This window comes from Natator depressus, chromosome 7 (assembly GCF_965152275.1).
Source record: "Natator depressus isolate rNatDep1 chromosome 7, rNatDep2.hap1, whole genome shotgun sequence".
NCBI lineage: Eukaryota > Metazoa > Chordata > Testudines > Cheloniidae > Natator > Natator depressus.
The window spans coordinates 72,171,118-72,186,291 of NC_134240.1; the positions used below are offsets into that span (position 1 = coordinate 72,171,118).

Sequence of the window (15,174 nt, forward strand, 5' to 3'; positions counted from 1 at the left end):
AAAATTATACAGCAAACCTCTTTCTTTATAGACATTTACATTTAGTATACATTGCATGACACATTTTGCTCTGTCCATTCACAGTCCATGTACAATTTACTCTTAACCTCATCTTTACATTCATTACTTATCTTATCCATTGTTACCTTGCCCATTGTCAAAGGTTCTCTGGGTGTTCCCCCTTATCTTAGCTGCACAGACATTCTGTTTTCAGCCTGCTGATACATTTACCTCTCTAATCTTTCTCCCAAGAAATGAGGCCTCAGCCATGTCCAATTTCTCATGTCAAGCCAAGCCCGAATTCCACTGCTTTTGTTTTTCTTTTAATATTAGCATTTGTTTTATTTGCATCATATTTTTGTTTTTTGTGCTTTGGTTTTTGAGTTAACTACTTTGGAACATATTCCCAAGACCACAGTAGTTGTAATTATTTGAACAGCTATTAATATTAGGCTAAAAGTATGAACCAGGTGGTGCAAGCTTACTTTATTTAGTATAGCCCACCAACGTGTAATTTACATTATAAGCTTGTTCTGCCTATAAAACATTCTTTAGTAATTTTAACTTTGCTTTTATTTTAGTGACATTATAAATATGGTACAAAATATGAATTTTTTTCTATTTATTACCACAGGAAATGTAGGTGTGAAACGGAACATAGGCGAATTAAAATACCATTCCCTAGATCCATACTAGAAGTGGTTCTCTTCAGCCACCACACAACTCTTGTTATTACTAGCATAGGAAGTTTTTATTTTACCAGAATTCCAGCATTTTAACCATACCGTGCAATTTGGAGACTGTTCCCCCAGAGTGAACTCACAAGCCAGCAACTTTGTCTGTAAGACATTACCCCTGCACATGTAAGTGTCCTCCAGCTGCCAACAGCAGATTTATTAAACTAAGGAAGTATTATCTGTAGTTAGTGAATTTAACAGATTGTTTCTGGTCATCACGTCTTTCGAGATTTTAGAACTAGTAGATCTCATCCTCTCAGATGTAGTGTTTATTCATAGATTGAAAGAGGAAAACAAGCTTTCCTGCTTTTTTCAACTCTGGATTGGTTTCTAAGTTGAATAAACTAGTCAGTGAATTGAACTAGTTGAATAAACTGAAATGAAGAAAATATTCTCCCTTCACCTGCAAAAGAGGCTCCATAACAGATCAATGGAAAATTCTTTCATACACAGTCTATATTTTCCTCAGTGTTTTGATCAGTCCAGTTCTTAATTATTTCAGTGAAGTAATTCCACTGAGAGACCATCACATAGGAGATCTAATACCTATAACAGTTCACTCATTTTCCCCTCAATATTCAGCCAAAGTTTCCTTAATTTTATTAACTTGTTGACGGCCACTTTTGTGTTTAAATACAAGTTTCTACGGAACTCTGAGGTGGACAGCTCTAGAGAAGGCAACTTTTTTCTTTTTTTAAAATATGTGTATTTAATTTTTCTTATGTATCATATAAATTATATCTTCTATGGCATATTTCTATATAAAAACAAAATTATAGTAATACCTAGGAGGATTTAAATAAAACTCTTAAGAACTACAATAGACTGTAAAGACTACAATAATCAATGTATCATTACAAGCGATATTCTATCAAATTTAGGATGAAATATGGGCATCATCACTTTATGAATGTCTATGAATATCTTATGAACTGGTAAGTAATATGTTCTGATAGGATACATGCCCATTCCAGTCTGACAAAGTTACAGATTCTTTCATCCAAAGATTCAGAGACCCTCTACATCCTTGCCAGAAACCTAAAGATCCTCCTATTTCCCCTTTCATTTAGGAACTACCATCTTGCTGGCCATGGATTACTGGAAGAGGCTCCCCTACCAGTGGCAAAGGATGCGCTGTGGTGTGACATGAGGTACTTCCCAACTTGCCATGTCTGAATTTACTGCAGCATTCTCAGTATGGGTAGCAAGGGCTTGATTTTGGGAATCACACCCACATTCCAGAACAGTGCAATGATTCCAGGGATCCAGCTTCCTTAGTGTGAAGATTGTGGTGGGTAGTCAGAGGGCAGTGAGAACCAGGAAAAGATGAGGACAGAGTTCTGTCACTGATGAACATGTAGAACTCTGAGCTTCTATTTTTAATCCATGGATGGGCTCCCAAGAGATGGGTTCTGATTGCTGAACAAATTTCTTGATGTTCAGGTTCAGTTCAATAGATTTAACATGTCAGATTAGAGTGGATTCATATTTCTGTTGATACAGCCCTATCATTAATCTGTTTTGTTGTACTAAAGAAGCACAGCCTACTGGAAGAATACAGGAGTGGAGGGCAGAAGCTTTCAAGTACGAACATCATTTTTGATAGTCACTCCCTCTGTGGCCTTGAGCAAACTGACATCTCTCACAGCAGAGCTGTGGCCTGCCTTTCAATACTTCTCTGTGAGAAATATGCCCTTGAACTAATCTGCCTCTGCTCTCCCCTCCTTAAATGGGAAGAATACTACTTACTTAACACCTCTATGAGAGAACTATGAAGATTAAAGTTTATGATGCACTAGGACAATGAGAAGTGCTAACTTTTATCATTACTTTTATTATTTTTGAATATATTTTTATTATATTGAATATATATTGAATCTATTCAAATTCATGTCCCAAAAAGGCTCTTCAACTTCAGGGTAGCCACAAAAATGGAATCCTGGCATGGACCAAAGCTTGGTTCCTGAGTGCGCCTTGCCATATGACTAGCTAAAGGTGAACCTGCTGGAATTATGTATGGATCTCTAACATAATTTTTTTTTCTATTAAAACCTCATAATCAGGTATACAGCAGAATCAGCTCACTGATCTGAAGGGCTTATGGGCCTTTCATGCACTTTCCACAGACTCTTAAAGACAGAATGAGTGAATTTTTTTTCCAGATCTCTTAATATTCCATTACAATACACTGATGCCAGTGTGGGACGATAAACTCTGGGATAGCAGAGGAGACTTTCATGGCTTACACAAGAAAAAAACTGCGAGAAGTATTAGCCCTGTGGTTGTAAACAATTCATTCTTCAAGTAGGGAAAAGCAATTTACCAGATTCTGTAGATAAACTGTATATTCAGTTGCTTGGGCACACTTTGGTTCATTATGAAATATATTCAAGAGACCAAATAACCAATGTCAGTCAGGGTTATTGTGATAAGCTAATAATGATATTAGTACAGAAGAAAGGTTCTATATGATAGAAGCAGTCTCGTGCAGCGTTTATATACTCACACATTTAAGCTGGTGTTATTTATATAATGATTTTACAGGTTACACGTCTCTTTACACATCACTAAAATCCAACTCATCAGTTTGTCCCAGTTCCCTAGCTTGTTGTTCTATTCCTTCCTTAACTCTGTTTTAGATACTAACATTCCAGGGACTGGTCCATGGCGGTATTTCCCAGCTTATACTAAGACATAGAACAATCATATGTCTTGTCCGCTTCCTTTTGGAACATTCAAGCACAGGCCTGTGAGAGTAACTCCCTTTCTATTGCTACAGTAAAATAGTCATCTGTCTGGATCTTGACAGCTTCCCTATTTGCTCAAGCAAAAACTTCAGTGAATGCAAGAGGTTATCGGATACTTAGCTGAAGTGCGCAGAGTTATATAAAAATCAGAGGCCAGTTTAGACTATATCAGTGCTATAATATTTGTGCTTAATGCATACTAATATATGTGGTGTGCCAGCATATATTAGTCAAGACCCTCACTATCAAAAATGTGTACGTTATTTCCAGTCTGAATCTGTCTAGATTCAATTTAACAGCTGGTCACAGCACTGGAAAATGGAGCATGCGTCAGTATGTACACTGCAATGAAACTGTTTTATCACCTTTGCTCAACTCCAGCAACACTTGTTGGAGATCAGGAGGCGGACATTTTACGAAGTGTTCTGAGAACTTGTGTGAGCAGAATAAGGTGCTCTCATATTACTGCACTTTCCAGAACTAAACCTGAGCATTTGGTGAATCCTTTCCAAAGACAGTGACCTGATTCCTTCTGAGAAGACCCAAGTCCTTGTTTAGAGCTTAGATAAATAATACTGCACTTTCATGCAATGCATTTATTGGGAGTTGGAAAAGAAACCAATTTGTATTGAATGTAAATAGATTTTTCCCATGTTTATGTTTTTCATCTATATTTTGCACACAGCAGTGCAATAAGCTTGTGGCTCTATGTCAGTGAAGCTGTCAGGCACCATCATGTACTTTAAATGCCTGATTGTAAAATTGTGGGGCTTTTTTTTTTAAATAATTTGTTAGAACCTGATAATTACTTTCAATACTATACTAATGACAATTAAACACAAGTAAACCACAAGGATACCAAAATTGAAGCAGTAACATTTTCCTTTTACTAGTGCTCTCGGGACTTTACAGTCCCATTACAGCATTCCATGACACTGCCTATTCGAATTAGCACTGAACTTCAGTTCTGTGTGTTCAGCCCAGTGCAGGTGTGTGAGAAACGCATTCATCTAATCATATTTATTTTACAAAAATTAAGAACTTACTAAGCCATTTGCCTCAATAATAACCTGCAGCACTGAGTTCCACTGGTTAATTATACACTATGTAAAAAGCTATTTCTCCTCCCCCACCCCCACACATACTCCTCTGAATCACAAGAGACAGTAGAGTTCAATTGCTAGGCAAAGTCTTTTGCCTTCTGAATTAGAGGAAAGTTGGGGCATGGCTGGACTCTATTTTGGAAGGTCCCCACACATATCTCGTCCCACCTGTGACCAAGTCCTTCCACCTCTGCATGCCCTGCCTCCATGCAACCCTCTTAGACTTTGGTAACATAATTTGCATTTGTATTTGTGAGCTCCATGGCAGACTAAAGAGAATAGGAAGCCAGAAAATGAAGCTGAGGCCTAACTTTCCATGCAGGGAACGGGGGAAGGAAAATTAGGGAACTCAATGTTCCTGTACCAATCAAAAAGGCCATGGACAGGTGGCACTCTGGCTGGCAGGACGGGCATGCTGTATGTGGTGTGAGGCCCTGGAAGAGGTCACATTACAGCTTGCAAAATTCTATCTCTCAGTGGTCAGCCAAGAGGGGGCAAACAGCATTAGGAGCTTTTTCCCCTTATGAAGAGAAAAGTTGAGTGAATCGATTTTCCCCCCCCATGGAAATTCTGCAACACTGTTAATATCATTTGTGCCCACTGATCTCACTGGATAGGAGTGCCGGGGGGAAAGTGCGTATGTAGGACAATGGTGTCTCTATAAGCAGTGTTGAAGGTCCATGAAGTAAACCTCATCGAGCCCTGCTAGGATGCAGGAATACAGGGCTAGGAGACTATGGATGAAAATCATCAGAGGCCTCCCCAATAACATCACAAATCCCTATGAAATGATGATGATAATTAGGTATGCCATAGTTTTATTGGAGTTTTGTGTTCCTGCAATTTCTTTGTTATCTCATTGCTCCAGCTACATTGACCTTGCCTCTTACAGTAAGTATCTGGTCATGAGAAATGCAGAAAAGAAAGACTGGAAATACCAATATTCTTTAGAGATTATTGGGATATCTGTGTGGAAGCACATGAATATCCACTTGAATATCCGCTTTGATCAGGGTCGGCACAACAAGTACCTTATTACAGTATTTATGATAACTGAACACTCAACAACTTGGATTAATCTAACCTGAAGAAAATCTTTCACTTATGTGTATTTAGACCGAAGGAACTCAGATTCACCTTGGTATAGGCAGGCAATCTAAAAGGAGAAGAGGAGTGCGCTGTGTGAGGCTTGATGTTTGCAGTTTGATTTGATGTCCCACACAACTGTTTCCAGAATGCACAATTTTTGTAGATAATCAAATAAAAAACAACCACCTGCCCACACTAAAAAACCACCAGGCCTGTAAGTGTGGTAATAAAAGTAAGCGGCGGCATACTCCATCTGAGGTGCCATGTCATAAACAATGCTCATGAAACCTTCAGGGCCAAGATCTATAAAAGAAAATGTCACTGCTCTTGGAGCCAAGAGCCATTTAAAAAAAATTGTCTGGGAGTGAAAATGTCTAGATTTCATATCTCGTTGCTTAAAAATGAGATTCCTCTCTTCTCTGGCATTGTAGATAGAGGAAGTGAACAAGCTAGCTCCATTTGATCAACAGTGCTTGAAGAGCAAAACAAAACTATTAATTTCCTGACATAGTTCGGGAATTTCACTACCAAGGATCATTCTCTATAGAGCAATGTTGCTACCATGCACTACTGTCCCAAATAATCTCAATCTAGGGATAGGGCGTTTCCATCCAAAGCCCTAAAAGGCACTAGCCCCACCATATTCTCATTCCATATGCAGATACTCCCTTCCCCTACATTTACTGTAATACAGGGCAACAGAAAAATAAACTATTTTAGTAATAATTTTTAAAAAGAAATCTCCCAAGATTTCTCACCTTTAATGTACCTATCAGATTTTTTTTATGCATCCCCATTTCCACCTTTCTTTAAAGTCTTGGGGAAAAACCGGATTTCCATTTCATATCCACAGTACTAAGATTTTCCATGCTAGCCTCACTCCAAACAAGTCATGGCTAGAAGAGGGTTATGTGGAGGTATAGCCCCCAGACGTTTCAATTAACACAGGTCACTTTGCTGGCTACTAGGTCCGAAGGGGTTTCTCCTCTCTCCCTTTTGGTTCTTGGTTTGGTTGGAAACTCTCTTTGCCTTCTCTCCTGCTCAGAGAGACTTCCCCCCTTTCTCCCCTAGGTCAGTATCTCTTTTCCTTCTCCCTTAAATAAAGGCACTGGGCAATTACTTTGGCTGTGAGAATCACTTTTGGGGATATAGGATTTGCCACCGCATATCACATCAAGTCATGTATCCTAGGCATTGCTGATGCATCAGAGGAATACAGAGATCTTCTGCCATGTAGCTGGCCAGTGATGCGGCGTAGCTGAAAAGGTGTGGATTCCTTTATGAACCTGGCAGTGTAAGTGCCCATCGCAAAAATGTATAGTCACAAAGAGACCACAGTCACTTCCAGGAAAGAATGTGGAATGAAGGCATTTGGGCCTTTAAACAGATTTGAAGAAAAGCAAAGCAAGTTCAGTCCATCTGCATTGAAAGTAGAGTCATATAATAGCCTTCAAGTAAAAGTGATTGAGCATCAGCACCACACTTCACTGAAAGCCATTGTGACCACCCTCTTTCCATACCCCACTCTCTCTCTAGCCCACTTATTAAAAGCCACAGCTTGATTAGGGTGGTGGGAGTACATCTTGTGAAAGCAACTCTCAGAATCCAAACAGTACTTTCTGTGAATTTGGATAATACTGTTTGCAGGATCAGTGGAATGATGGATGGTAGAAACCAAACATTACACTGTCCAACAGCTGTGGAAATCTGATGGGAGAGTTTAGTAGCTAACTCTTAATCTGCTTTGTTTATCCAAACTTTAAAATCCTGATTAAGATGGGAGGGGGAAAGAATTTAATGAAATTCTTATGATCATTCAGTTGGTTTAAAACTGTAAGACTTTTCTTGAGCCCTAAAGGAGCATGCTAATGGACTGCAGTTATCTTCAGTGATTGCCAATAGGAAAGCTACAGCTGTAGCTCACGAAAGCTTATGCTCAGATAAACTGGTTAGTCTCTAAGGTGCCACAAGTACTCCTTTTCTTTTTGCAAATACAGACTAACACAGCTGTTACTCTGAAACCTGTAGTGAAAGGGTAGCTTGTAGGGAAGGAAGTGAAATACAATCAAATTATTCTTCCACTCACCTGTGCAATTAATCCAAACTTGTAAGATTTGTTCAAAAGGAGTAATTTTTTGGTAGGTGACTAAATATCACAAGTTTTTCATCACCATTAATCATATTAGAGAGTGGGAGAGTAGATTCGTACTTGGGCAAGTAAGTTTTCCACGGTGATTTCTGAAGACTGAATTAACCTTATTAACCTCGGTTATCCATGTGCTCAACCTTCAACCTTGTAAGAAATGCAGGAACTTTCAGAAAATGACCAGGCAGATTAAGGGAGCAGGAATACATATGTAAGTCTTGAAAGACTCCATAGTCAATGGGATGAGGGTCGCTTAAATCCTGGATTGTGCCGAGTGAAATCTTGGTTAGTGTATATGACTCCAACTTCATAGAATCATAGGACTGGAAGGGATCTCAAGAGGTCTTCTAATCCGGTCCCCTATACTCAAGGCAGGACTAAGTATTACCTGACAGGTGTTTGTCTAACTTGCTCTTAAAATTCTCCAATTACAAAGATTCCACCATCTCCCTAGACAATTTAGTCCAGTGCTTACTTACCCTGACAGTTAGGAATTTTTTCCTAATGTCCAACCTAAATCTCCTTTGCTGCAATTTAAGTCCATTGCTTCTTGTCCTAATCTCAGAGGTTAAGGAGAACATTTTTTCTCCCTCCTCCTTGCAACAACCTTTTATGTACTTGAAAACTGTTATCATGTCCCCCCTCAGTCTTCTCTTCTCTAAACTAAATAAACCCAATTTTTTCAATCTTCCCTCAGAGGTCATGTTTAATTATTTTTGTTGCTCTTCTCCGGACTTTCTCCAATTTGTGCGCTTCTTTCCTGAAATGTAGTACCCAGAACAAGGATACAATGCTCCAGTTGAGGCCTAATCAGTGTGGAGGAGAGTGGAAGAATTACCTCTTGTGTCTTGCTTACAACGCTCCTGCTAATACATCCCAGAATAAAGTTCGCTTTTATTTTAAAATAAGTGTTACACTGTTGACTCATATTTAGCTTGTGATCCACTATGACCCTCAGATGCCTTTCCACAGTATTACTTCCTGGACAGTCATTTCCCATTTTGTATGTGTGCAACTGATTGTTCCTTCCTAAATGGAGGACTTTGCCCTTGTTCTTATTGAATGTCATTCTATTTATTTCAGACCATTTCTCCAGTTTGTCCAGATCATTTTGAATTTTAATCCTATGCTCCAAAGCACTTGCAACCCCTTCCCACTTGGTATCATCCACAAACTTTATAAGTGTACTCTCTATACCATTATCTAAACAACTGTGAAGATATTGAACAGAACTGGACCCAAAACGATCCTTGGGGGACCCCCACTCGATATGCCCTTCCAGTTTGACTGTGAACCATTGATAACTACTCTTTAGGAATGGTTTTCCAACCAGTTATGCACGCACCTTATAGTAGCTCCATCTAGGCTGTATTTCCCTAGTTTGTTTATGAGAAGGTCATGTGAGACAATATCAAAAGCCTTACTAAAGGCAAGATATACCACATCTACCATTTTCCTCCATCCACAAGTTTTGTTACCCTATCAAAGAAAGCTATTAGGTTGATTTGACACAATTTGTTCTTGACAAATCCATGCTGATTGTTACTTATCACTTCATTATCTTCGAGGTGTTTGCAAATTAATTGCTTAATTATTTGCTCCATTATCATTCCGGTACTGAAGTTAAGCTGATTTGTCTGTACTTCCCCGGGTTGTCCTTATATTTCCCTTTTTATAGATTGGCACTATATTTGCTCTTTTCCAGTCCTCTGGAATTTCTCCCATGAGTTTTCAAAGATAATTGCTAATGCCTCTGATATTTCCTCAGTCAGCTCCTTGAGTATTCTAGGATGTATTTCATCAGGCCCTGGCAACTTGAAGACAATCTAATTTGTCTAAGTACACCTCTACCCCGATATAATGCGACCCGATATAACGCGGGTTTGCATACAATGCAGTACAAAGCTCTGACATGCTGCTCTGAGCAACATGTTAAGGGGGCTGGGCCCGGGCTGAGGGGTTGGATAAGAGGCAGAGGGTCTTGGGGTCGGTCAGGGGCTCCCCCCCAGGTGTGGGAGGCAGGCGCTGTGGGGGGGCACTTTTGGGGGCCCCACAGTCCCAGAGTGTCCCGGAGGATTAGCGAGGGGCCAGGAGCAGCCCGCTCCACTTCCCTAGCCCCGGCCCCAGCCGTGTCGCTTGGAGGAGGGGGCTTGGGAGAAGGGATCCCCCGACACTCACTGGCAGCAGCGGAAGCAGAGCAGCCTGGGCCCAGCCCGCTCCAGTCTACCAGCTCCCAGCCACAGCACTCCTCTTCCCGCTGCAGCTGAGTGTGGGACCTTGCCCCAACCACCCCACCCCCTCCCCCAGCGACACAGCTGGGGCCGGGGCAAGGAAAGCAGAGCAGGCTGGGACCGCGTCGCTCTGCTTCCCACCACCAGTGAGTGCAGAGGGCGTCCTTTCCCCAACCTCCCCGCAGTCACCGGTGGCGGGAAGCGGAGCAGCCCGGCCCCAGCCCGGTCTGCTCCACTCTACCAGCTCCCAGCCACGGCGCTCCGCTTCCCACCGCCGGTGAGTACAGGGGCATCCTTCCCCCAACCTCCCCGCACTCACCGACGGCGAGAAGTGGAGCACCAGGCTGGGGCCGTGTTGCTCCACTTCCTGCCGCTGCTGGTGAGTGCCTGTCGGGGGGAGGGGGTGTGGATAGGGGTGGGGAGCAGTAGGGGACAGGGAGCAGAGGGGTTGGGTAGGGGACTGCGTTATATCGGGGTAGAGGTGTAATGTTTAACTTATTCTTTCCCTATTTTAGCCTCAGACCATACCTCATTTTCACTGGCATTCACTATGTTAGACATCCAGTTGACACTAAATTCATATGTGTCCGTAAATCTGCTTAGGTACCAGACTCTACTATAAACGGTCTGCATTGGTTTCACACTCTTTGTTCATCATTTCTTTTTCTCTGAAGGGTCTAACAAGGCAGAAGGAGCCACCACCTCTCACTGATGGCCAATATCAAGAGGCAACAGAACAAAAGGAAATTTAGTGAAAAAATCATTCAGAGCAAGAGCATCTGTAAAAGGTAAAATTTTGTGAATACAGAAGCTGCTAGAATTTTTTGTGATTAATAAATGCTCACTGCAACATTAGCTCTTTCCTGTTCACAAACTGATCTTGATTAACATGAATACATTAATCTATGCAAATACATTTCAGCCTATATGGTACTCTGAAACTATTTGCTCTGACTACTCACAGTGAGAGATGGGTCATCTGAGTCACATGATATGGGGGTTTTTTAGCTGTGAATGGATACATAATTTTTTTTAAAAAATAATAGAACAAATAGCAATAAAGTACTATTGGTTTGAGAACATCACAGTTCTATTAAGAGTTTTCAGACAAATCTATTTTATACTAAAACATCTGAAGTTTTCAGGATTTTACAAATATTTTAACAAACACTGGCAGCTGTTTGACCTGTCAAACAAGGAACAAGATGGCCACATGAATAACAGCAGAGCAAACTCACATATATGAACACAAGACTCTTTAGTCACTATCTGTGTTCAACAAATTAATAGTTTTGCATTAAACACATCCAAGATACATGGAGAACACTAAGTTGGGACATCACATACTGCTAACATTCATGTTTAACAACCATTTTCTGAGGTTTTTGTATAAAATTATTGTTTTATTACTCATGAAAATAAGATGCATTTATGTCCTTCATAACAAATTCATTAAATCGGCCAGTTTTTGTAAGAAGTTAGCATTGTTTCAATGTCTATTCTATCCTTTTTCTGCTAAGACTTCCAACAAAGGTGCCAGCTGTGTTGGTGGGTTTGTGATACGGATACTCTTTGAAGCAATCTGAGACCATCTACTCCTTTTGCAGAAATCAAAATATTGTTACATTTCCACACTAGTGAAATAAATTTTAAAAAAAGGTTAATATCTATTGTACTTTTCATGGCTATTAAAAAGTAGGGTAAAAATACTGCAGATGGTTGGAAAAAAAATACATGTACGCAATAATGCCAAGAAAAAGAAAAGGAAACATTGCTTTTCCTGAATGAACTTGAGGCCTAAAAAGGTGACTACTATTCAAGAAATTTAAACCCTCAGCAAGAAACATGAGAATCCAGTAGAAGAGAGACTTTTTTATTGGAAGGATTTCCCTCAAAAGGCAAAAAATAATCCAAAATCCTATTCTAAAAAGCACAAAACAAATCTGTGTGAAATCCATTCACATCCACTACAGCAGCACAATGAAACCCTTAGTGGGCAAGGGCTAGAAGTTGTACACTTGCACATGTATAGGAGAAGACCAGGTGGGAATTCACTTGTACAAATACCTAGACCCTCCTGGATCTAGTCTACAAGGGGGTAGCATTAGTTTGGGAGCCCAGGGGGCTGTGGATGAAATAAAATTAGTCTTATCAATTTATTGGCTTGGGGCTTGACCCAAAGCCCACTGACGACAATGGAAATCCATGAATTTCAGTGGGCTTTGTATCGGGCCTTTGGTCTGGCCCTTTATTAACTTTGGTTGAGTCTGCTTCCTGCGGACCTTAGAGACACGCATCCACATTACATGTAGTGATGGAAATAACTCTATATGCCCCTGTACCTGATGTATTGAGATTTGGAGTGAAGAGAAATTAATAAGACAGATGGACTGTAACCTTTTTCAGACTTCCTTAGGCTATTTTCATTATTAAATGTAACTCTCTCTTTTCCAGTCCACATTTGATACAATGTACCTTGTAAAGAGCAACTGACACCACATGAAAACCTAAGACATATTCTATACATTAGGAACTCTCTCCTACTGCCTTTTCTTTTCATTTACTTATTTTATGCATTAACAGGAACATCTGCTTAAAAAAGTGGAAGTTTCAGGGAATTTAGCCACTCGTCATCTATTAGAATCCCCTGCACTGCTTTGAAAACTTCAACCCAGGATCTGTGACCCTTAGCAGTTAGTCTGCTCCTGGTGATAACTGGCTCAACAGAGCCTTTGTTCTGTTCTCAGCACATAACACATTGTACACATTTACGATTTACACATTGTAACCTGCCCAAGGATTGCTTCCTCTGCTTTATACAAAGTATTCCCTCCAAGAAGCAATACAATGTAAGTAGCAGTTACTTTGCCTCCTATCATTACACAGCTTTAAATATTAACACAGGTATTAAGAAAGTTTTCTAATTAAATCTAATCACACTGTCAAAGAAGGTTACTGAATTTTAGAACAAGGCTCTCAAAAATGAAATATCTCTTATGCTGTGCAAGGAAGCAATGCCAGCCAGGAGGAATCAGGAGATCTATCATGTGGAGTGATTCTGCGCTCTCCAGGGTAAGGAAGCTTCTTCCCCATCTCTGTGAGGGAGATTCTCCTCTCCACAATTGTACTGGCTCCCAGTCCTGTGCTCAGACCACACCTTTCTCAGATTAAGCTGGGCTCTACCCTCACCCACAATCCTGCTGCTACCAGAAGAAAGAAGGATCAGGCCACTAGTAGCCATCAGTCAAAGGACCTGATGAAAATGTCTGGTGGGATTTTTCACCTTGTTCTTCATCTGAAGTCATAATCCTCCATTTGAGGGGATCATTTCCACAGCAGACATTCATGATGTCAACAAACAAAATAGTTTAACACCAGCCAGGTAATAAGAAAGAACAAAATCAATTATAAGCAGAATTGCTTTGGAACAGGATGCTTTTAAAAATTTCCCAGGGGGCTAAGGAAGCATTAGCATACCTTTATATTCAATGGGATAAATTCCACCCAGGCTAGCACACTGTGAAACCCCACTGATTTCAGTAAGGTTGTACATGGTGTAAATCAGATCAGAATTTGACCCTTCATCTCAATCTTATGTCCAAATCTTCACAGATTCTTGAAGAAAACCTAACAGACAAAACTCTGATGTTTATCACTCCCTCGGTCTGTCACTTCCCAGAACAATTCTGCAGCTCATGCAGGTATTAACTTATCTCAACATACTTTTGAAGGGTAAGGCTCAGGTTGTAGCTGGCTGATTTGATCTTGTTCTGGGCCTCTAAGTGGGTCATGCCATCTGTGTTGACTCCATCAATGGTTACCACAAGGTCCCCCTGGTTCATGTGTGATTGGGCTGCTTTGCTGCCAGGGGTGATCTGTGAGGGAGAAAAGAAAAACAGACTTTATTCTTTGTGTGAATTGGTTTCAGAGAACAAGTCCAGTCCAGAGTTATTATGGGAGGAGTTTATTCCTCACCCTCCTCGATCCCTGCAAAAAATGACACTAATGGAAGCTAGACAAACAGGGTGAAATTCATCTTCTTCAGAGGTCCAACACAAGGTCTTTATTTCACTTAAGCCCTATTTTGGGCTTAAGTGGTTCATATAACTTGTGTTGGCCCCTCTAAACAGGGACAAACTTCACCCTCAATTAAGGGAGAGTAGATCCCCCTGCATTTTCTGTATATATTGAAAATTCCCATTTAATCCAAGATGGATGTTACTCATCAGGTTCAGATAACTGTCAGTTTATTTATAAAAAGTTGTCTAAAGCAATTAAAATATTTTTTAACATCAGCCTGGATTTTGCCCAAGCGAACTACACTGGTTTACACCAGCTGAAGATCTAGTCCATTATAAATACACAGTTAGATTCAAAAGTATTTCTCACCACTGAAAGGCATGTTCTACCATCTCCCTTGCATGGAGAGAGTGCAGGAAGTTCACCTATTGTGTAATAAACATCAGAATTGGATTTGTTTCTACATGTTGCTCGAAAGTGCATTTATTTTCACATCCGAAGTTGCTTTAAATTTTATGAAAAAAGAAAAGGAGTACTTGTGGCACCTTAGAGACTAACCAATTTATTTGAGCATAAGCTTTCGTGAGCTACAGCTCACTTCATCGGATGCATACTGTGGAAAGTGTAGAAGATCTTATTATATACACACAAAGCATGAAAAAATACCTCCCTGCACCCCACTCTCCTGCTGGCAATAGCTTATCTAAAGTGATCACTCTCCTTACAATGTGTATGATAATCAAGTCGGGCCATTTCCAGCACAAATCCAGGTTTTCTCACACACCACCCCCCCCGCACACACAAACACACTCTCCTGCTGGTAATAGCTCTACGTAAAAGAATAAATGGACACAAATCAGATGTCAAGAATTATAGCATTCATAAACCAGTCGGAGAACACTTCAATCTCTCTGGTCACGCGATTACAGACATGAAAGTTGCAATTCTTCAACAAAAAAACTTCAAATCCAGACTCCAGCGAGAAACTGTTGAATTGGAATTCATTTGCAAATTGGATACAATTAACTTAGGCTTGAATAGAGACTGGGAGTGGCTAAGTCATTATGCAAGGTAACCTATTTCCCCTGTTTTTTTCTTAAC

The 15,174-nt window shown here is 40.3% G+C and overlaps 1 protein-coding gene across 9 annotated transcripts in view; it reads right to left on the reverse strand.

Moving 5' to 3' along the window:
* LDB3 (LIM domain binding 3) overlaps positions 1–15,174 on the reverse strand; it is a 190,874-nt gene that overhangs the window by 120,263 nt on the left and 55,437 nt on the right. For all 9 annotated transcript variants that reach the window (XM_074958765.1, XM_074958771.1, XM_074958766.1 and 6 more), the window contains exon 3: positions 13,777–13,928. In XM_074958765.1, coding sequence (XP_074814866.1) covers positions 13,777–13,928 — 152 coding nt within the window. The remainder of the gene's footprint in view (positions 1–13,776; positions 13,929–15,174) is intronic.